General features: G+C 50.8%; 1 protein-coding gene across 3 annotated transcripts; it reads left to right on the plus strand.

Annotated features, from left to right (window-relative positions):
- Positions 1 to 42: 42 nt before the first annotated feature.
- PSMA4 (proteasome 20S subunit alpha 4) lies at positions 43 to 6929 on the plus strand. 3 transcript variants are annotated; one of them, XM_040642924.1, is made up of 9 exons: positions 43 to 172; positions 1749 to 1774; positions 1998 to 2040; positions 2434 to 2596; positions 3734 to 3811; positions 4122 to 4210; positions 4677 to 4807; positions 5312 to 5435; positions 6550 to 6929. In XM_040642924.1, exons 2-9 carry the CDS (start codon positions 1772 to 1774, stop codon positions 6702 to 6704), a joined length of 786 nt encoding a protein of 261 aa, XP_040498858.1. In that variant the 5' UTR covers positions 43 to 172; positions 1749 to 1771; the 3' UTR covers positions 6705 to 6929. The 3 variants fall into 3 exon arrangements, with proteins under 3 accessions (XP_040498858.1, XP_040498859.1, XP_040498860.1); XM_040642925.1 differs by having other exon boundaries at positions 50 to 101; XM_040642926.1 differs by lacking the exon at positions 1998 to 2040 and having other exon boundaries at positions 59 to 172.
- The last annotated feature ends 13350 nt before the right edge of the window (positions 6930 to 20279 follow it).

Here is a 20279-nt window from a genome sequence, read left to right on the forward strand (position 1 = left end):
CCGGCGCCGGACCCGCCCCCGGACTTCCGGGCCCGCGGCGGCCCCGCCCCCGTGCTCTGCGCACGCGCGGGCGCCATATTGACGGCGGCTTCCCTGGAGAGGTATTGGCGGCGAGTTCTCTTCCTCTAGGGAAGTCCTCTTGTAGGTCTCCACTCTTCCGTGTGTCCAGCTGGTGAGCCTTTGTCCTTGGGCACCCGCGGAAGCTTGGTCGCCCTCCCCCTGGGCAGGGGTCGTGCGCGTCGCGGCAGAGCGGTCTCGGCCTGCAGCCGCCACCAAGGCGCCCTGGGTGCCATGACTCTGCACCCGCTTCCTCGGCGACAGGCCGGCAGTCGGGGCTATACTGCGGGGGCGTGCTTCCGGGTCGGGGGTGCGGCGCGCACCGCGAGCAGGGGTCAGGATCGGGGATGGGGCTGGGGTCCGAGCTTGGATCAGGCGCTGTCATCGGGGACCGGTCTGGGGTCCGGGCTTGGATCTAGCGCGCACGTCGGGGCCCGAGGCTGGGGTCCGGGCTTGGATCAGGCGCTCTCGTCGGGGCCGGGGCTGGGGTCCCATCTTGGATCAGGCGCTCTCATCGGGGACCGCGCTGGGGTCCGGGCTTGGATCTAGCACGCACGTCGGGGCCGGGGCTGGGGTCCGAGCTTGGATCAGGCGCCCTCGTCGGGCCCCGAGGCTGGGGTCCGAGCTTGGATCTAGTGCTCACGTCGGGTTTGGGGATCGGTCACGTGATGGGGCGCGCAAGTCCGGGTTGGGGCGTCGGGCGCGTGCGTCCGCGTCGGTGCTGGGGTCGGGGGTTTGGCGGGCCCTTCAGGGTTGGGGTCTGAGCTTGGATCCCCAGCTTATCTCTCCTGGCTTAATTCCCGATATTCTGGGATTTAGGAAAACGGGCTTTGCAGTCTGAAGTTTGACATTTCCACTAACTCACGCTGAGACCCAGTGTTGACTTTTGCAGGAATAGTAATGATGAGCCTAACCGCCCTTACCTCCTCTAGGTTGGGACTCCGAGCACTCGGAGAAAGCCTCAGCCTCTTAACTTGGCATTCAAGGCTTGGTGTCCAAGCTTTTTCAGATGTTTTTTAACTTGAGCAGTTGTCTCTAGCCTCTGAGCTGTCCTGTTCCAGTGCCGTCTGAGCAGGCTCTTCTACCTGGGCTGCTCTCCCTTTCTCCCTTCCCCGACTCTTCCTCTGACGCCTAATGGTTCCCAGCCTTATTTCTGCCTCTCCCATCTCTAATTTGAGCTCTTTTTTATTTTCTCAAAAAATGCTTTTTTGATTCTTTTTAAAGATTTATTTGAGAGAGAGTGAGAGCACCCCCACATGAGTGGGGAGGAGGGGTGGACTGAGGGAGGGAGGGACTCTGCACTGAGCATGGAGGCTGACACCAGGCTGGATCCTATCACCCTGAGATCATGATGTGAAACCAAGAGTCATGCGTGCAATCTCGTGGGCCACCCAGGCACCCTTGCTTTCTCGATTTTTCCCCATCCCTCTTCCTACCCCACCCCTAGCGCCTGTTTCCCCATTGCTTTGTAATTGCGTGTGTCTGCGTCCCTCACCCGAATACCAGACTGTAAGCTCTGCGGGGAAGGGATGGGGTTCCCCGTGTTGGTATTCCAGCAGTTGGCCTAGTGCCTGCCCCATCATAAATGTTAGAGGAGCGAAGGGAGTGAATAAAACATTTTTTTTCTAAGTCAGGAAATACTTCTTAAATTGTAAGTCATCATTTTAATAATGATCTTACTTTTTTTGCAGGAATTATATAAAGTTCAGAAAACATGGTGAGTTGATATGCATGCCAGTAAGCTGTTGCCTGATAAATCTATTGCTCGTACCTATAGACTCGCATGAGAAAGTTGGAATGGAAGGAAGCAGAGCTGGAAGGGGCTTTTTCCTCATCAGTTTGCTCCCACACGCTGAGCTTTGCATGCCAGGATGTTTTGTAAGACGGTTAATGGACTGACTTCTGGTAGGTAGGAGTCACTTGCCTGTTTTCCTTTGCAGTCTCGGAGATACGACTCTAGGACTACCATATTTTCTCCAGAAGGTAAAGTGGAAATTGTTTAAGCTATCTCAAATTAAAAAAATGTCTTTGAATTAGTTTGACCTAAAGGGGAAAAAAATCTAGAGACTTTTTTTTTTCCTTAAGTTTTATTTATTTAAGTAATCTTTACACCCCACATGGGGCTTGAACCCATGACCCGGAGATCAGGAGGCCCGTGCTGCACTGACTGAGACGGCCAGGTGCCCCTACCTACAGACTTTTAAAAAAATCCTTGCTAAGTTGTTCATCCTCTTGTACTTTGGGCTGATTTCTGGTGACCAGGTCGGTCAGGTGCCTCGTCGGGGGTAAAAGTGGGGCTCCTGTGTGTGGCCTGCGGCGGTGTGGCTGGCTTCCCTTGGGGCCCTGTGCTGGTTGCTCACCGCTTGTGTCTTGTAGGTCGCCTGTACCAGGTGGAATACGCCATGGAAGCTATTGGACACGCCGGCACCTGCTTGGGAATCTTAGCAAACGACGGCGTTTTGCTTGCAGCAGAGAGACGCAACATCCACAAGCTTCTTGACGAAGTCTTTTTTTCTGAAAAAATTTACAAACTGAATGAGTAAGTGAGATCTTAGGGAAGGGAGTGGAGACTGTCTCACTTTCGCACGTAGTGACATCGCACATATTTTGGGAGGGCTGTTCCCTGTGACGTGGTAGAATTGAACAGTTTTTACCTCAGAATTTTTGCTTTTGATTTATCTTGTTTGAAACCTCCTTGAGGCCCAGGACCACGTGTCACCCCTTTGCCAGCGCAGAGCCATGCGGTCAGTGGAGACCCCGCGTGATGTAGTGATAGGAGCCCAGGCTTGGTAGTCACACAGGTTTGGGTGAATTCAGAAGCTGTGTGACCCTACACTGGTTGTTCAGTGCCTCCGGGTCTCAGCCTACTGGAGTAGTTACGGCAGTTTGGTGAAATAAAATGAACAAGTAAACTAGCACGGTGTCCGGCTTGTGGCAGGCCCTCAGAGCATCGTTCAGAGTGGCTCCTCAGGAATTCTGTGGAATTATACTGCCTTACCAAACCACAGACCTCGCGGCGGTGTGGGGACAGTTCAGCCAAGCCCTGTACCCGTGGGGAAGTTCCTGTGACAGTCGGGTGTGTGGGACTTTGCAGCTGGCAGACAGCGCAGCTTGCTGATGGGACCAGCCCTTCAGTGATGGGCTTGTCTGAGGGAGCACCGTCCCCTCTGCGGCGTCACTGTCAGGCTTGCCAGGCAGGACAGAGGCTGTCAAGTCTGTGGGAGAGCCAGGGCAGACCGGGGGGGCGAGGACAAAGAAAGAAGCACACCCCTTGTGTGAGCCTAGCCCTGGACTTGGAGGCGGGCTTAGAAAAGACCCTTCCCGTGGTGCCTTCTCCTTCACCTCCATCAAGCCAGGCCTCGGGACGGAGGAGGGCACAGAGCGGCTTGTCTTCCCATCTGGAAGACCTCCATTGCCTTTGTTGATGACTCTTGGGATTGACCTTAGCTTCTTCACGTTACTCTCTTGCCCTGTTAATGGGGGAGTGATGACAAATACATCTGCTGAGGGATCTGTGGGTGCATTTGTTTATTTTTCATGTGGAATGACATCAGGTGGAAAGTCTGTGAAGATGACGCTTCTGTTGTTTTTGTAGTGGCTTTGGAGCAAGTCTGGTGCATTTCTAACAGAACTCGCAAACCGTTCCCTGCTTACCAGTGTCTTTCTTTTCCTCAAGGGACATGGCCTGCAGCGTGGCCGGCATAACTTCTGATGCTAATGTTCTCACTAACGAACTGAGGCTCATTGCTCAAAGGTATGGCCGTAAATAGCGTCACTGAAGATATATATGTTAGTTTTGATGTTTCTAAGGAGAACTCATTTTTGCAAAGATCAAAGTCATTAAAAAATGTGTTAATTGAAAATTAAAGTTTTCTTAAACCGAAGTTGGAACATGTTACTTCCTGTAAGGATATTAGGGTGTGGCCATGCCCTCCTCCCCTCTTGAAATGACAGGTGACTGTGAGACTGTCCCTGTGGCACAGGGTTATTTGCAGACGGTGTTTTGCTTAAGGTGTATCTGTGTTTTAGAGAAAACTATTAATGTGCCGATTTCTTCATCGTAGGTATTTATTACAGTATCAGGAACCAATCCCTTGTGAGCAGTTGGTCACAGCCCTGTGCGATATCAAACAGGCTTACACACAGTTTGGAGGTACTGAATTTTTTGGACATTGTATACCAAAAAGTTAAACCATTTTATGAGTAATAGCCTTTTTGAGATGGTAAAAAGAAATTGAAAATTAAATAAGAAAACACTTTTCATAAATCCCTGCTTCGTGAGTTAACTGGCTTCCGCTGTGTGGATTGTCATATGTTTTATTAATAGACTGCTGGAAGGCCGTAATGCCATTTTCAAATCTGGAAACAAATTGCTTTTTACATAATAATGAAATTCAGCACTGGTCCTCTGTGTCTTTATTCCCTTTGCTGGCTGTGTCCAAATCCTAGAGACAAAAGTGGAATTTTGGCTGGAGCTTATCGGCGGTGTTCAGAAAACAAAGCAGTTTATGAAGGCTTCACTTCACAGAGAAGGCTGTAGTCCCCCTCAGGGTCTCAGGTAACCATAGTGGTGCTGAATGCAGATTGCTGACGTGTTTGGCTGTTCGTTGTTGTTAAAGGAAAACGTCCCTTCGGTGTTTCGTTGCTTTACATCGGCTGGGATAAGCACTATGGCTTTCAGCTCTACCAGAGCGACCCTAGTGGGAATTACGGAGGATGGAAAGCCACGTGCATTGGAAACAATAGTGCTGTGAGTATTTTTGTGCTGCTATGAAATTGAGCAAAAGATCTAATAATCACCATAATTTTCAAGTGGCCGTGAGTGTAAACTGTTCTATAATAGCTGCCACAACCTTAATGTGATGGGAAAACATCTTCGATTTCTGCTGGTAACGAAGTCGCAAGCACTGCTAATACCCCTGGGACTTACTGTCTACAGTTATAATGAAAGGAAATGCCAATTTTCAGTGAGAAGTTGTGGAAATAGACGTAGGTGTTTTTCACATCCTAGTTCTCAGACCCCTTCCTTCTGTCACGGACCCCTCGCAGGTCTGGGGAGGTCCAGGTTGCAGACCCCATTCATAAGCATCGACAACCCCCTTGTCACCCCATCCCGTGTCTCCCCTCCCTGCCTTTAGAATTGTGTGTTCGGTTATGATGCCCACAATGACTCAGCCATTATTCTTCTGACCAGTCCAAAAGAGCGCAGGAATTTAAAGGAAATTCTTTGTTGATTCTCCTTTATGTCTTACAGGCAGCTGTGTCGATGTTAAAACAAGACTACAGAGAAGGTGAAATGACCTTGAAGTCCGCACTTGCTTTAGCTATCAAAGTCCTAAATAAGACCATGGATGTGAGTAAACTCTCTGCTGAAAAAGGTAATTGGTGTCCACTCCTGATTGGCTCAGTTGTTGAGAGAGGCGATTGAGCGGCTCCTGGGTTCAGCCCTAACGTGTTGTCCGAGTTCATTGAAACAGCAGCCTTATGAATCGAGCGGCCTTATCCCTGTTTCCTAAGTGAGGGTGCCAGGCCTCAGGGAGGTTCAGTGCCTTGACCGTAATCCCACCCTATGTCCTGAGCGTAAGGACTTGGGCCTGAATGTTCTCTGTGTTCATAGTTAGAGATCTGAGTCATGCTACTTTTAGTTAGTAATTGTCTGATCAGCTTCTCGACAGCCCATCTGTGTTTGTGTGTGTGTACAATGATACGCGTGTACTTACGTATTTACCCGTAGGGTGTCGTTGATCCGAGGGATGACATTTGCACGACTTGTGATATCCTCTGTTCTTTTGAATCCGCTGATATTATCTCATGTTGCAGTTTTAAATACTTTATCTAGTTTAAGTTATATGATCACATAAAACAATATTTCTAAATAAGGTTTTCAAAAATTTGTGGTCGGTTAATGGGTTGACTTAGTTTAGGATAATTTGGCTTCTGGTGTTCCTTAGAAAATGCAGTCGACTTGCAGACTGTCCTGTGTCATGTACTTCTCCCTGATTTCAAGGAGGCGTTTACTCCATTTCCCCTGCTCAAAAAATCCCTTCTCCCTTGATATCACTTTACTTCCCTTGTCTGCGGTCATGGAAGCTTTTTTCATGCCTTTGTTCTGAAGAGCTTTCAAAAGCCCAGGAAAAGGCGTGTGATCACTGGTTAGAGACGCTGACTGCGCCTTCAGGGGCTCCGACGACGACATGGGGTTCCTCTGGTCGTTGCAGCCAATGGCAGCCCAGCTAGAGCAAGTGGTTGGTGTGCTTTTTGCAGGAAAGTGACAGACTGGCGAGTCGGAGGTTGGGATGGGTGAGAAGGACACGTAAGTGGGAGTTCGATAGGAAGTGACAGGATGGGAGGTGTTCTTTGCTGTCAGAGTAGCCGTGAGTCGAATGCAGCACCAAGCCTGGGAGCGTGGGGAGCCTGGGCTCCAGGGGGAGCTGGGACTGTTGAGTTGTTTGCCCAGTGTGCCCCCCGTAACGTGCGTGTGCTCGCTTGCAGTGGAGATCGCCACCCTGACGAGAGAGAACGGGAAGACGGTCATCAGGGTCCTCAAGCAAAAAGAAGTGGAGCAGTTGATCAAAAACCACGAGGAGGAGGAAGCTAAAGCCGAGCGGGAGAAGAAAGAAAAAGAGCAGAAAGAGAAGGATAAATAGAAGGGGAACCAGGGGTTTTGTAGCTCACGTGGGGCCATTTCAGTGTCCTCGCCATCCTTTGCACCCTGAGAAAGCTGCACTTGTTTCGCTCATGTGGGGACACGCGGGCGGCACCGGCTGTGTCAGGTCCTTGCTGTCTCTGTCCAGTTGAATCCTGTAATGGCGACGATTCGTCGTGGATGCCCTCGTCCCTCCTTGTTTTTGGTAATAAACCTTGGAAAGAACGGAAGTGGTGAAGGGAGAGAGTGTCTGTGGCAGGAATCGCTGACGGCCCCGGGATCGGTAGGGGCCACGGTCTCCCCGAGAGTTAGGTGCCCTGTGGCGGCCCTTGCGCTTTCTGTCCGCGAGCTGCGACAGCCGACACGGTGCTAACTTCATAAGAAGAAGGGTGGGAGTCGTGCACTCAGGGTCTCTCTTGCTGTGTCCCCTTCCGTTTGGAGCAGAATAGAGCTGTCCTCTTCTCCTAGGCGTCTGACGGGAGAATCCAGGGATGCAGGAGCCCCTGTCCTGTTCCCAGTGTTGCTGGGTTCATGCTCGATTGCAAGTGTGTGTGCACGCCTGCACGTGCGTGCATGTCCGTGAGTCGTTAACGACACGTGGAAGCCGTAACTAAGTGAAACCCTACATACCCACCACCCAGCTTGGAAACAGCAGTTTTGACACCCGGGGTGTCCCCATCTCCTCCTGTTGACGGTGCTTATATTCTGGCTTCCCACCCCTCGCGCTCCTCACAGAGGCCGGCGGGTGACCCGACTCGGTCCGCGGGGTTCAGTCTGAGGATGAAGTTGAGGGCTGGGTCAGGCCCAAGCTGGGGTGTGGGTGTGAGCAAGGAAGGCTGTGGGTCCTGCCCCAGGACAGGCCACCCAAGCTGAGATATTAAGGCCGCAGTGGAAAAGTGGAACCAAAGAGAATAGTTCAGACCAGAGGAGCGCTGTTGCTGAGTGTGCTGTCATTACGATCGAGTCAGAGCTTTGCAGAAGCTGTGGGGCCGCGCTCCGTCGGCGGTCGGCCCGGCCCTCCTGTGCCCCGCAGCCCGGGTGCGGGAGGCGCCAAAGCTCCCCAGGTGATTCTCAAACCTGACTACATGTGAGAAACGCCCAGCTTGTCAGAACAGGTGGTGGACTCGGCTCCCAAGATTTGTACGCGGTGGTTCTGCGCGGCAGGGTGGTGTGTGCGTGCCGGCCCACTGTGCTGTTCCTGCCGAGCTCTGTTCTCAAGCCCCTTGACATGGCGTGTTTTTAATCTGAATGTCCTTCTGCCGTGTACAGCTGGTCGCCGTTACTCCGAGCAGCTGTGTTCTGTACAGTCATCGTGAGCACTGGGTGAGCAATACTGGTCTGTGGCTCGGGGGGATGGATGCCGGGCCAGGTTCCCCAGAGCCTCTGGCCACAACCCTGATCAGGCGGTCAGCACGTGACCTCGTGTGTGTGTGTGTGTGTGTGTGTGTGTGTGTCCGTTTAACCTGTGTTGGTAACCCGTTGCTCTCGAGCGCATAGCCAACAGCTGTAACGCCGGAACGGAGCTCGTCCGACTTCCACCCTGAGCTTAGGCAGAATCACCAACAGCACAAAGATGCGAAAAATGGCACAAGACAGACTGAAAGAAAAGCTCGTTGACAGTATGGGCTGAACCGAGGAGGCAGGGCTCCACTCTGCTCCTGGCGGTTCAGACCTCTCACGGTTCTGCGCCCTCCCACAGTGACCATGGGCCACCGTCCGTGTTGGTTTGGGGTTACAAGCAACTTTGCAAATGCAAAATCTACATGGTGAGGACCCCGCACGTGGTCACGTGACCCTTTGGGTCTCGCTGTGCACGGAAGTGGAGGTAGACGGAGAAGTGAGCTGCCTGTCTCCAGAACAGACCCAGAGTTCAACCCTGGGCCACCACAGTCTCACGCGGACTGTTTTGACGGCCCTGTGACTGGTCTTCCTTCAGTCCGTGCACAGCGGCTAGAGGGAGCTCTCCAGGTGCAGCTCTCCGGGTACGGCTCCTGGTACAGCTCTCCGGGTGCAGCTCTCTGAGTGTAGGCCGAGGCTGGGCTGCCCTTCCTGCCCAGGGAAAGCCAGGTCCTTTACTCTGGTTTACAAGGGGCCCCACTGCTACCTTCTCTTCCTCCTGCTCATTCTCATCCGAATGAGCCTTCTTGTTCCTTGAAATACCAGGCCTCTTGCAGCCCAGGGCCTTGGTACCTGCCAGTGCCTCTGCCTTGAGAATGCTCTTCCCTGGGAGTGTCTGCATTGCCCACTCCGCCATGTTCCCGTGTCAGCTTGTTTGGGCCACTGCCCAGAAAGGAGCAGCCGCTTCTCCCCACACGCACCCTCCCTTACCCTGTGGGGTTTCTCCATGTCCTCCTCACCACCAGGCACGTCTGCTTGCTGTCCAGAGCAGGGACTTAACGGCTACGTCCCAGCATCGAGAACAGAAACAGGCACATACTAGGCTTCAAATACTGAGGAAGAAGTGAATGGTGGTCCCTGATATGCTGGAGTGAAATCCAGAAATACACTCCTGTCCCGTCCAGGTAGTGGAACTGGTGGGTTTTCTGGATTCTGACCACGCCTTGAGCGCTTTCCTAAAGTTAGGACAGCTGCAGAGGCTGTGGGGGATGAGAGCCTACTGCATTTTCCCCCATGTCCGGAGCAAGTACTCAGGACTTCATCCTAATGATGGAAAAATCTCAACATACTCACCTTTAAAAAAAAAAAAAAAGATTTATTATTTTTTAAAGATTTTATTTATTTGACGGACTTCATCCTAATGATGGAAAAATCTCAACATACTCACCTTTAAAAAAAAAAAAAAAGATTTATTATTTTTTAAAGATTTTATTTATTTGACAGAGAGGCAGCGAGAGAGGGAACACAAGCAGGGGGAGTGGGAGAGGGAGATGGAGGCTTCCCGCTGAGCAGGGAGCCCGATGCGGGGCTCGATCCCAGATCCCAGGACACTGGGATCGTGACCTGAGCCGAAGGCAGACGCTTAACGACTGAGCCACCCAGGCGCCCCAAGGTTTATTATTTTTAAAGATTTTATTTATTTGACCATGCATGAGCCGGGGGAGCAGCAGAGGGAGAAGCAGCCTCCCCACTGAGCAGGGAGCCCAACACAGCTCGATCCCAGGACCCTGGGATCATGACCTGAGCCGAAGAAGGCAGATGCTTCACCGACTGAGCCCCCAGGCGCCCCTAGGATTTTTTATTATTTTAAATTCTCTCCACGCCGCACGTGGGGCTTGAACTCGACCTGGAGAGAAGAGTCGCAGGCACCACTGACTGAGCCAGGCAGGTGCCGCTCACCCTTTGCTGAAACAGTTTCATGCCGGGGAAAGTGAAAAGTGGGGGCAGGGTGGGGGCTGCTCTGACTGGTTTTCCCCTTGTTCCAAGGCTCTGTAGCCTAGACCCTCTGCAGCCCCTTTTCTCCGTCTGCGCCGTGGCGTGTGGATAGCTCTGGGCTGCAGGTGGAGCCGGATGCGTCCTGAAGGGAGCTTAGCAACCCTCATCTGAGCTTGGGCTCTTGCAGCGGGGCTCAGCCACGGGCGGGAGGACCGTGACAGGCAGAAGCAAGAAACCGAGAGCTAAAAGGTTGGAATCTTGCGTCTATTTCACTTGGGCGAGTTACAGATGTTTCAAAAATGATTCATGTGGGGGAAAAAATCAGGTGTTCCTGGGTATAATTTTACTTCTGGAGTTTTTCTTAATCAGAAAATAAGCAAGACTCAGATTTCTGGTCTAGCACTTTGAAAGGTCCATGAAAGTATTTGTTAGCAGTGCAAAAATATTCCACGTTCTGGGGGAAAAGAAGTCAGAAAGTAGATTCATCTCTGTTCCTCTTGACCACGTTCCTGGTAGTTTTAGGGTGACGGCGATTCGTGGCTGAGTAAGACATGTTCTCAGTTATTACTGTGCGGCTGTGCAGGAAGGGCAGGGCTGTAATCAACTGCTTGCTAATGTGGACACGTGCTGGACCCCTGGTGGCCGCGAGCCGTGGCTCAGGAGCGAAGGCCTGGCAGCGGGACAACCTCACATATTTATGGAAAGCCTGTAGCTGAGCAGAGCGGGAGCAGGAATTGTCAGGGGGAGACGGTGAGTGACAGGAGACGAGGTTGGAAATGTGCACTGACGAAACCAGACCGTTCTGCAGACCGTGTGCAAGGCAGGAGCCGCTGAGATTTTTAGTTTTTTTTTTTAATTTCTTTTAATGATTGTATTTATTTGAGAGGGAGAAACAGCATGAGCAGGGGGAGGCAGAGGGAGAGGGAGAAGCAGGCTCCCCGCTGAGCGTGGATTTTCCCCACGTGGGGCTCGACCTCACGTCCCTGAGATCATGACCTGAGCCGAAATCAAGAGCCAGCCACTCCACCGACTGTGCCCCCCAGACGCCCAGATTTTAGAGTGAACGAGGGAAAGGAGTACACCCCACCTCGAGTCTGGGAGCTGGACCAGCTGGGAGGCTGCAGAAACGGGAAGAAGGATGAGGGTCTCAGTGGGAAAGGGACCAGAGGAGGGAAGCTCCCCGGAGTGAGGGGTGAGAGGGGCAGGAGAGCTGGGCCAGGGCCTCTCACTCAGTAAGTACTTAGGCTCCGAGCTGACAAGGCGCTAAGAACACGTGAGCGGGGCCCGGGCGGCACCGTCGGCGACGCGTCTGACTTGGTTTCGGCTGGGGTCCTGATGTCACGGTTGTGGCATCGAGCCCCGCGTCGGGCTCTGTGCTCAGGGCAGAGTCTGCTGGAGATTCCTGCTGCCTCNCCGCTCGCGCACCCCCCCCCTCTCAAATAAAGAAAACTCTCTTAAAAGAAAGATGATGAGCTACCCCTGACATTTTCTAACGTTGTTTTTGTCGTCTCGGCCTGGTAGGGAAGAAGTTGGTAAGAGTGCGCGTCACCCTGTGAGGGCATCCGGGTCACACGCTTTTCCCCTTTTTCTTCCAGATACTCTTCATTTGTGTTCTTTTCTGCTCGGTCTGCCCACCTCCTTGCCCAGCTTCCTGTCACGGCTTAGAAAAGTCATTTATGAGCTCTTTGTCATCTGTGTCCCAGTGTCCTCTCTTTAGCATTTGCATTTTTGTTTTTAATGCTGATTGCTGAAGGTTTTTTGTGTTTTTGTGTTTAGGCAAAGCAATGAGTCATTTACATTTCTTATTGTTAGTATAATACATATGAAGATATTCCGCACGCCAAAATATAGAAACATTCTATACAAACACTAGCTTGAAAAGATACGTGCACGCCGACGTTTCTCGCAGCATTTTCAGCAATAGCCGAACTATGGAAGCAGAGCAATAAAGATGATGTGTATGTACACAGGGGACTATTGCTCAGCCATCAAAAACAGTGAACTCTTGCCATTCGCAATGACGTGGACAGAGCTTGAGAGTTATGCTCAGTGAAATAAGTCCGCCAGAGAAAGACAAACACCATATGCTTTCCCTCATATGTGGAACTTAAGGAGCAAAACGAGCAAAGAAGAGAAACCAAGAAACAGACCCTAAACCACAGAGAACACAGCGCTGGTGACCAGAGGGGAGCTGGGTGGGGGACGAAGGAGGGCACCTGTCGTGACGAGCGCCAGGTGATGCAGGGAAGTGTTGCATCACTGTGTTGTACCCTTGACACTACTATCACACTGTGTGTGAACGATGCTGGAATTACAGCTCTTAACAAGTATACAGACAATCTTCTAGTACATTTCTGTTTTTATCATGCATAATTTTAAAAATATAGGGGGCCTGGGTGGCTCAGTCGGTGAAGCATCTGCCTTCGACTCAGGTCATGATCCCAGGGTCCTGGGATCGAGTCCCGCATGGGGCTCCCTGCTCAGTGGGGAGCCTGCTTCTCCCTCTCCCTCTGCTGCCATTCTGCCTACTTGTGCTCTCTCTGTCAAGTAAATAAATACAATCTTTTAAAAAATAAATAAAATAAATATAATTGGTAAAATATAAAAATAAAAAATATATAATTGGTATTTATTTTTAAAAGTCAGGATTTCGATTAATCATGCAACCTTAATTCTGTTGTTCAGACTAATGTCCTTGAATGAATTCAGAATTAGATAAAATGAAATACTTACCCTTTTTTGGTAACGGCTGTACCGAGACGTAATTATCATATGCCATGCAGTTCGCCCCTTGATGGCGCACGCTCAGGGCTCTAGTTCTCACAGTTGTGCAGCCAGTGGCACGGTGTTTTCATTTTCCCAAACGGAAACCCTGTCCCACTTTGCCGGCCCCCCGGCCCCCCGGCCCCCCGGCCCTGGGCACCGCCGGTCTGCTCTGTGCATGCAGACTTGCCTGTTGCTGACAGGTCGTGGAGTGCGGTCAACAAGCCACCATGTGGTCGACATGACCAGTGTCATGTCAAGGTTCATCCAAGGTGCAGCGCGGGTTGGCAATTATAGGAGAAATAACAGCAGGAATCCTTTTTTTTTTTAATTGCTAATACCCCGTTGTGTGATTATCCTGCCTGGTGGGCAGGAGGGTGGTTTCCGTGGGGGGCTAGCCGAAAAGCGCTGCCACGAATACTCTTGGTCAGGCTTTGTGTGGACTTAGGCCTTCGTTTCTCTGGGGCATGTCCTCAAGTGGAATTGCGGGGTCATACCTTGGTTTATTTTTAGTCCATCTTCGTGCCAGACATTCCTATTAGCGATTCAGATTTTAAAAGGAGTCTACTTCCCCTATTTTCTCCTAAAAGAGCCCAGTGTAAGCGGAAACTGGATTGACTCCTGAGGGAACGTACATGAATTTGTTGGTCACCGTTGAAGGAGGTCTCACGGTTGGGGAGGACTTCTGGTTCCTTTCATGTTGGCAGGAAGAATCTCTTCTCTGAGTGCCTTTATACCTAACACTAGGAAAGGCCGAGTCTTTGATGCTATACCCAGGAGCCTTATATAATAACATCTCTGAAAAATCCCAAACCGTACAGAATGGGAGAATCCAGGATAAATTGTCTCCTGGGTCCCGAACAATCCAGTAACTTACTTTTTCTGATTATAAAGCAGTATGTGCTCACTTTCACAGTATGTGAACATACACAACAGATTAAATAAAAATCGCCCATGCAGTCGTGCTCAGAGGTCGCCGCTGTGAACTTTCTCACTGGCCCAGACGCTGAACAAGTCTACCGGTAGAATTCGGCAAATTACAGGCCATTTGTTTAAAAATAGTTTCAAAGAAGAAATTAAAATACGTTTTTTCCCCCTCCCATTGCTTCCCAAAAGTATTTTGAAGCCTTAGAAAACCCCTTCCCTGTAGGACAGAGCAGAACTGTCGTTTGTGGAGTGAAGCGTATGCGTCGGTGACTGCGAACTCTCACGGGCGCCTTGGAAAGCGTCTACTATAATCACAGCACTCGGTGGCTGAGGGCCCAGACGTGCTTGACGACTTAGAGGCATCTTTCCATTTTGCGGTTGAGAAAACCACAGCTCGGAACAGGTGAGGGACGTGCGCCAGTGCTCCTGTGCGGGCTGTTCTGCCTTCCCGGCCCGGCCCATCCGGCGGCCTTCCACGGGCCTCCCACACCTGTCCCCCTGCATGCGCGGCTTCCCAGCGGGGAGTTTCACACATCTGTAGGGACGCTGATGAAGCGTGAGCTTAGAACCCCTCACTGGCACAGCCCCTTCCTTCCAAGGCCCCGGGAAGGACCCTCACAACGCGTTCTTAGGTTTCCGTGCTTACAGTTTGCAAGAGGGAGACCTTTAGGCGGCAATCGGTAGGTCCTGCTCTCTGTTCCCACACCCACGCCCCTCCTTCTGGAGGTCTTTGGAGGGGTCGTGGCTGTGATGTGCGCCGTGCACCGCGAGGTGATTCCCGATCATCCCAGTGTAGACGTGGCTTCCTGGGCATTTCCTTCCAACAGCTATTCCAGCCAGCCCAGCATCATGACAGGAAGGTGCGGGGACAGAAGCTGCATCACCACGCTGGAAGAGAAACAGGGCTCGACACGGATGGAGTCAGAAGCCAGTCTTCAGACGTGCAGAATTATGAGCTGAAGATTCAGTTCTCGAGGCCAAAAAAGCGGGAGAAAAGCTAGTACACAGATACGTCAGTGCATCAAACCGTGGTTTTCTAGATTCTGCAATATTTGTCCACATCTAAAAAATGGGTAGTTTGTTGCGTCTTTTAAAATTCTAATTAAATTAATAATATAAGAATCCTCACTATAAAGCTGACGTTGCTCTCCACTGTCCCGAGGAGGAAGTCCCTGCTGGCCCTTCCGGCCTCGCCTCCTCCCCCGCCTTGACGGCTGTTCTCTGTCCTTCCTCACAAAGCTCTCTTCTACCCCAGAGCCTCACAGCCTGCCCCCCACCCGCTGTGACTGGCGCTTTCTCTGTCTCCTAGCTCAGGCCACCGCCCCATCACTTTCTATTTATTTCCTCAAGAACTCTTAGCAAATTCTGAAACTATCTTGTTTATTCTCTGCCTTCCTCCCCTAGGCAGTAAGTTCCCTGAAATTAGGGACAGATCTGTCTTATTGACCGCATCATCCCAAGAGCTGGGCATATGGTTGCTTCTCAAGTGTCTGCTGAATGAATAGCTGGGAAGTGATGGAGCTAGAATCCAAACTCATGTTTATTTGACATCAAAGACCAAAGGCTGTGTGCTTCCCAATAGGCTGCCATCTTTCTGTTTTTCAGTCTGTCATCCCACAGAGCAGTGGGGGGATCAGACGTGCATCCGAAGTACAGCAGGCAAGTTCAAGTCTGGTTCCCTGAGGACAAGAAGATCATATGCAATCAAGGACCAAAATGTCCTTCGGCATGCAGATAACCTCAAGTATTCCTTAGTGTGCAAGAGACTGAAAACACCTGAAATTAATCAGGCGCCTTCTAGAAGAGCAAGGAAAGATTGCGTCTCAGGTGAGACAGCTGCGGAACTGGATGTTACCAAATGATTTCCAGTTTTCAAAGACTTGGCTCAGGTGGCTTGGAATTCGGTGAAAGATAATCAATTCTCTGGGACAAGAGGTGTTGTAAATTAGCCCTCAGAAGGAGCTCTTTGTGTGGCTGAAAGATGCTCGTCTGGTCTTGCGTCTTAGCCATAAAAAACCTGACATCAATTAGTATTTGCACAGGAACTGAAGCTGGATGAGAACCCTTGCTAAATAGATTAAACGGGATAATTAGAGCAGATTCCCAAACGTACGGGAGAAACAGCTCCAGCTTGGTTCCCTCTTCCCCTCCGTCCCTAAAAGCAGTATGTGGCAGTGTACAAGTTACAGATGGAAGTGAATCTGTTTAATTCTGAATTTCTGTGTGTGCTTTTTTGAGTTTGAGAATTTCATGATATTCCTTGACTGGAGGGGGGATTGTATTAAATCGGCGACCATTAAATCAAATTCGAAGATGGAGGTTCTGCTTCGTGTGTAGCCACAGATTTCTGGAGTGTCCGTGGTCTACACCTGCAGTATAATTTGTCCTTTGAACTTACTTTGGATGTATGTAGCGGTGTCTATGAATATCTCTCAGTTCCAGAATAGAAAGTGAGTGACGTCCGGGTGGTATGTTTGATAAGAATGCTTAAATTCTACCTTTTGCGCAGAATCGAACACTTAAACAGTTGTGTCCCGCAGACATTAAAATAGGGGCATAAATGTCTTTTATAAATTCATACGAGTGGCCCTTCCGTGAAGGGCAGGTCACAATACGATAGATATTTATGGATAACAGGTTGTGTTTACTTAGTGCAAACGTTGAGCTTGGTGCATGTTACGTAGTTGCAAATCTGGTGGAGAAATTTACAGAAAATCCAGATTTGATGTTTCACTGTAGAAATTCCTATGCTTTAGCAGCTCTGTTGACATAGCGTCCACATGCACATCAAGGACCCGTGCGCATCGTGACAGGAGCCACAGTCAGACCTCCGGAACGGTCTGGGTGTGCAGATTTAGTTAGGGTCTACCCGCTTGTATCGTTGGTTTGCTTTCAGAGAACAGCCCTTCCATGATGTGACTCATCGCTCCCAGGTGTAAAAGCCGTGGGCGTTTTGGGCGGCACGCGTAACTGCACTGCACGTTAACGCGGAAAATAGTATCTTTATCCCTAACAAGAGTTGGTATTTGTCCAGGATACATTATAATTTACTGTGTTTTGTAGTGAATTGCCATTTCCTTGTTCACTTGTGTTTTTCCCTTGGGAATCGGGTCCAGGACCTTGTGGTATAGACGTGCTGCCATTAAAGTCTATTGAGACAGCTCAGTTATACGTATGGTTTATATTTTTGTGATTCGTGATTTTTATGCACAACTACTTAACTATTACAATCCAACAAAAATATGGCCAATTAATTTTTCTTTCTTGAAGCGCTGCACGATAAAATATGTCTGCCCCTTTACATTTTGATAGCCATTGAAGTAACCCTGACAAGGACCTTTTATTCTTATAGGATTTCTTTTGAAGGACTGAATTTTAATGCCCTATCAATACTTGCTTTTTTTGCTTTAATCTGTGAAAACACATTTAATTTCAGCAGTAAAATTGACAGCATCCATTTTTATCTTTAATTAACTTTTCAGTTTGGCTTTCATCTTAAAGGCTCACAGCAGAATTTATCACCAAACTGCAATGGAAATGCTGAATGGGAGATTTGAGAATCTGCCCGGCTCTGCATTTAGCTCAGTTGACCCCATTATAAGAAAGGAAGTGAACAACGTCGGTATGCGAGACGGTCCCTCGGCTCCCAGACGACCACGTTATCTGACTCCCGACCCCCCTCCCAGCAGCTCTCTTTTCGCTGCAGGGCACGAGCTGCCCTTGGCTTCAGCGTTCCGTAAGTGAGGGCACCAGAGAATGATTGCCCCATACAGGGTGATACCTGCCACCTCCCCCACGCGACGGGCCTGCCGCCACGGGCTTCCTCTTCTGCCTCCAGGTTTCAAGGCACCACTTAAAAAATAAAAGAGGACGAAATCAGAGAGGGAGACAAACACAAGAGAGGGTGGCTGGAGGGGTGGGGGGATGGGGGACTAAGTGATGGACATTAAGGAGGGGACTGGGTATTGTTCACAACTGATGAATCCCCAACTCTACCTCTGAAACTAATAATACACTGTATGTTAATTAATTGAATTTAAATTTTAAAGAAAGAGTAGGGGTGGGGCCCAAAGAGAGCTTTCCTTCAGAATGGTTGTCTCTGAAGCCAGGCCGCCCGGGTTTGAGTCCCTGCTCACCATTTTCAGCTCACGACCCAACATTCATTTACTCATCCAGCGAACGTCTGAGTATCGCCCGGTGCTCCATACACTGGGCGCACCCCGGCGAATAACGTGGGCGCAGCTACTGCTGCCCTTCGGGAGCGAATGTTCTAGGGAGGAATCACACACTGAAGGGTAATTACAAACCGTGACCTGCTGAGCGGAGGGGCAGAGGGAGAGGAGGACCCAACGTACACAGCTGGTTTGTCTCAGGAGGCGGCGGGTATCAGGCGGAGCAGGGGAGGTGGTGGTAGGAGAGAAAGAGCAGGCAGGGGGAGCAGTTATGGGAAGGCCCGTGGGCAGGACAGCCGCTGGAACAGCTGGAGGAGTGGTGCGGCGGGGCACTTGAGGGCATCAGGGTCGACTCTGAGGACCCTGGCACGACTTGGGCTTCGGCTTCTCTGTTCAGTCACTTAGGCCGCCTTCTGCAGAACGTGCTGGGGCGTGCAGGGCAGCAGGCTGAGCTGGAGATGAGCGTGCCAATGACTATAGCAGTAGGAGGGAGGAGTAGGTACGGGTTCAAGGTTCGATGTGGCGAGCAAGGCAGGGTGGGGAACCGAGCATGCCCTGTTTAGCTTAAGCAAGTAGTTGGACGGTGACGCCACTGACCGAGATAGGAAGAGCGAGAGGACAAGATGTTTCGGGACTTACCAAGCGCCAGGTCCAAGTGACGACGTCGTCACCTACCCAGGGGGACACACTGGGGCTCTGAGGTGTACATCTGCTGGTTGTCAGGACGTGGGAGATCCCTTGACGCAGAGGGTCACAGAGCGTGGGGTCCGAGCAGGTGGAATTCCCAGCATGCTGTCCGGGCGGGCTAAGAGAAGGGAGGACAGGGCAGGTCGCGGCTGACACCAACACTGCCCTTGGACTGCTTGAGATCGAACGGGCCCGCATATTTAAGGAGCACGAAGATCATGACAGTTGCCCACTCCTTGGCAAGGTGAATATGGCAGTTACTAAATGCCGCTTTCCACAGCAAGCCACTCACTGGCTGGTGGGTGTTTGCAAAGGTGAACCAACATAGACTCTAGTAGAGGACATAAGATTTACAGAGAAAAAGATGGAAAGTAGGAAGTGCTATGAGACAAAAGTCAAGTGTTCTGGGTCTTGAGAGAAGGGAGGTGGCTAAGGCTGGGGGAGACCAGGCTGTGCTTCGTGGGGCAAGCAGCATTTGAGGGGGTTCTTGAAGAAGGGGTGGATGTGAATGTTCAGAGAGGGGGAGGAGGAGGGTGGCCGAAGGCAGGGACGTGGGATGAGACCTGCACACTGGTCAGAGGGCTACGCGTCTGGGATGCAGGTGCTCGGTGCAGACTGTAGGGCAGCCAGCTGGGTCAAAGCTCAGAGCGCTGGAAGTCTGATGCTGTGTTAGGGGACTTGGGCGGTGGGGGCTGCAGTGCCCATGCCCTGTGTCAGCCGTGTCTCCTAGCAGCGTGACAATGCCTATTATCAGAGTCAGGTGCAGCCACCGCATCCAGCAACCGAGGGTAACGGGCGTATCCTTCTGGAAAAAGCCATCCAAGAGGCACACTTTATATTCCATAATTATCTGCTTGGATTTTAAAGTGCCCAACCAATTTCTCACTTCGCCTTTCCCTTACAAACAGTCACAACACCAAGTCGTCTTTTTCACAGACTAGGTAAATCGCCATGCTCCGTGGTTATTGATAGGACACCCTGAGGGGGGGGCTCCAGGAGTTGCGTTATGCTTGCTGTGGCGGAGCTGACAACCGCTGAATTCCGGTTTTCCCACCGAGAGGTCCTGTGACCTCCAGCCATTATTCAGCCGCTGTTTCAAGTCCCCTAGCTGTGAAAGTGGAATAACACTTGACTTTCTCAGATGCTGTGCGGGTGAATTGCATAAGTGTCTATATGCCCCATATACTGTGCTGAGCAAACAGAAGTTTGCAGTGAAGGGACCACAAGCACTTTCCGTCCAGTGCGGAGTGTAATCGATGACTCACCTCTAAGTTCAGCTCAAGGGGAGTAGCTTCATTGGATTTTGTTTCCATGTTCCCGGCTGTACTTAGACCTAGGGGAAAAGTCTTACCTAAATTTTACCATTTACATTCTTTACAACCAGGTTTTTTCTTTTTTAACAGACTTACTGAGTCTGGAGCTTGGTGTGAAATTCCGGCTCATAAGGAGTCTTACAGGTGTGAAGAATCGGTGAAACGCTCTGCCACTTAAGTTTAAAGCTAATTCGCCTGAATCTCTTCAGCCCAATGAAGCTTTCTAATCAATTATGAACACAGAGGATGAAATGTAGGGTCGGGAGGGATTGGAGATGGCACTCCAGCAGTCTGCCCCCAAAACCAGGGGAGTGGCCGTGTTTCTGGTGGATGGAGTCACCAATCCTTACAGACGCTCACGGCTGGGCACACGGGGGGGGG

Source organism: Ursus maritimus, unplaced genomic scaffold, assembly GCF_017311325.1.
Source record: "Ursus maritimus isolate PB19 unplaced genomic scaffold, ASM1731132v1 scaffold_27, whole genome shotgun sequence".
Taxonomy (NCBI): domain Eukaryota; kingdom Metazoa; phylum Chordata; class Mammalia; order Carnivora; family Ursidae; genus Ursus; species Ursus maritimus.

What these genes read in the sequence shown, in the direction of transcription:
- PSMA4 (XM_040642924.1), top strand. An exon ending in AAAATTTACAAACTGAATGA is followed by an intron (nt 2,597 to 3,733) that starts GTAAGTGAGATC and finishes CTTTTCCTCAAG; the next exon opens with GGACATGGCCTGCAGCGTGG. An exon ending in GCATTGGAAACAATAGTGCT is followed by an intron (nt 4,808 to 5,311) that starts GTGAGTATTTTT and finishes TATGTCTTACAG; the next exon opens with GCAGCTGTGTCGATGTTAAA.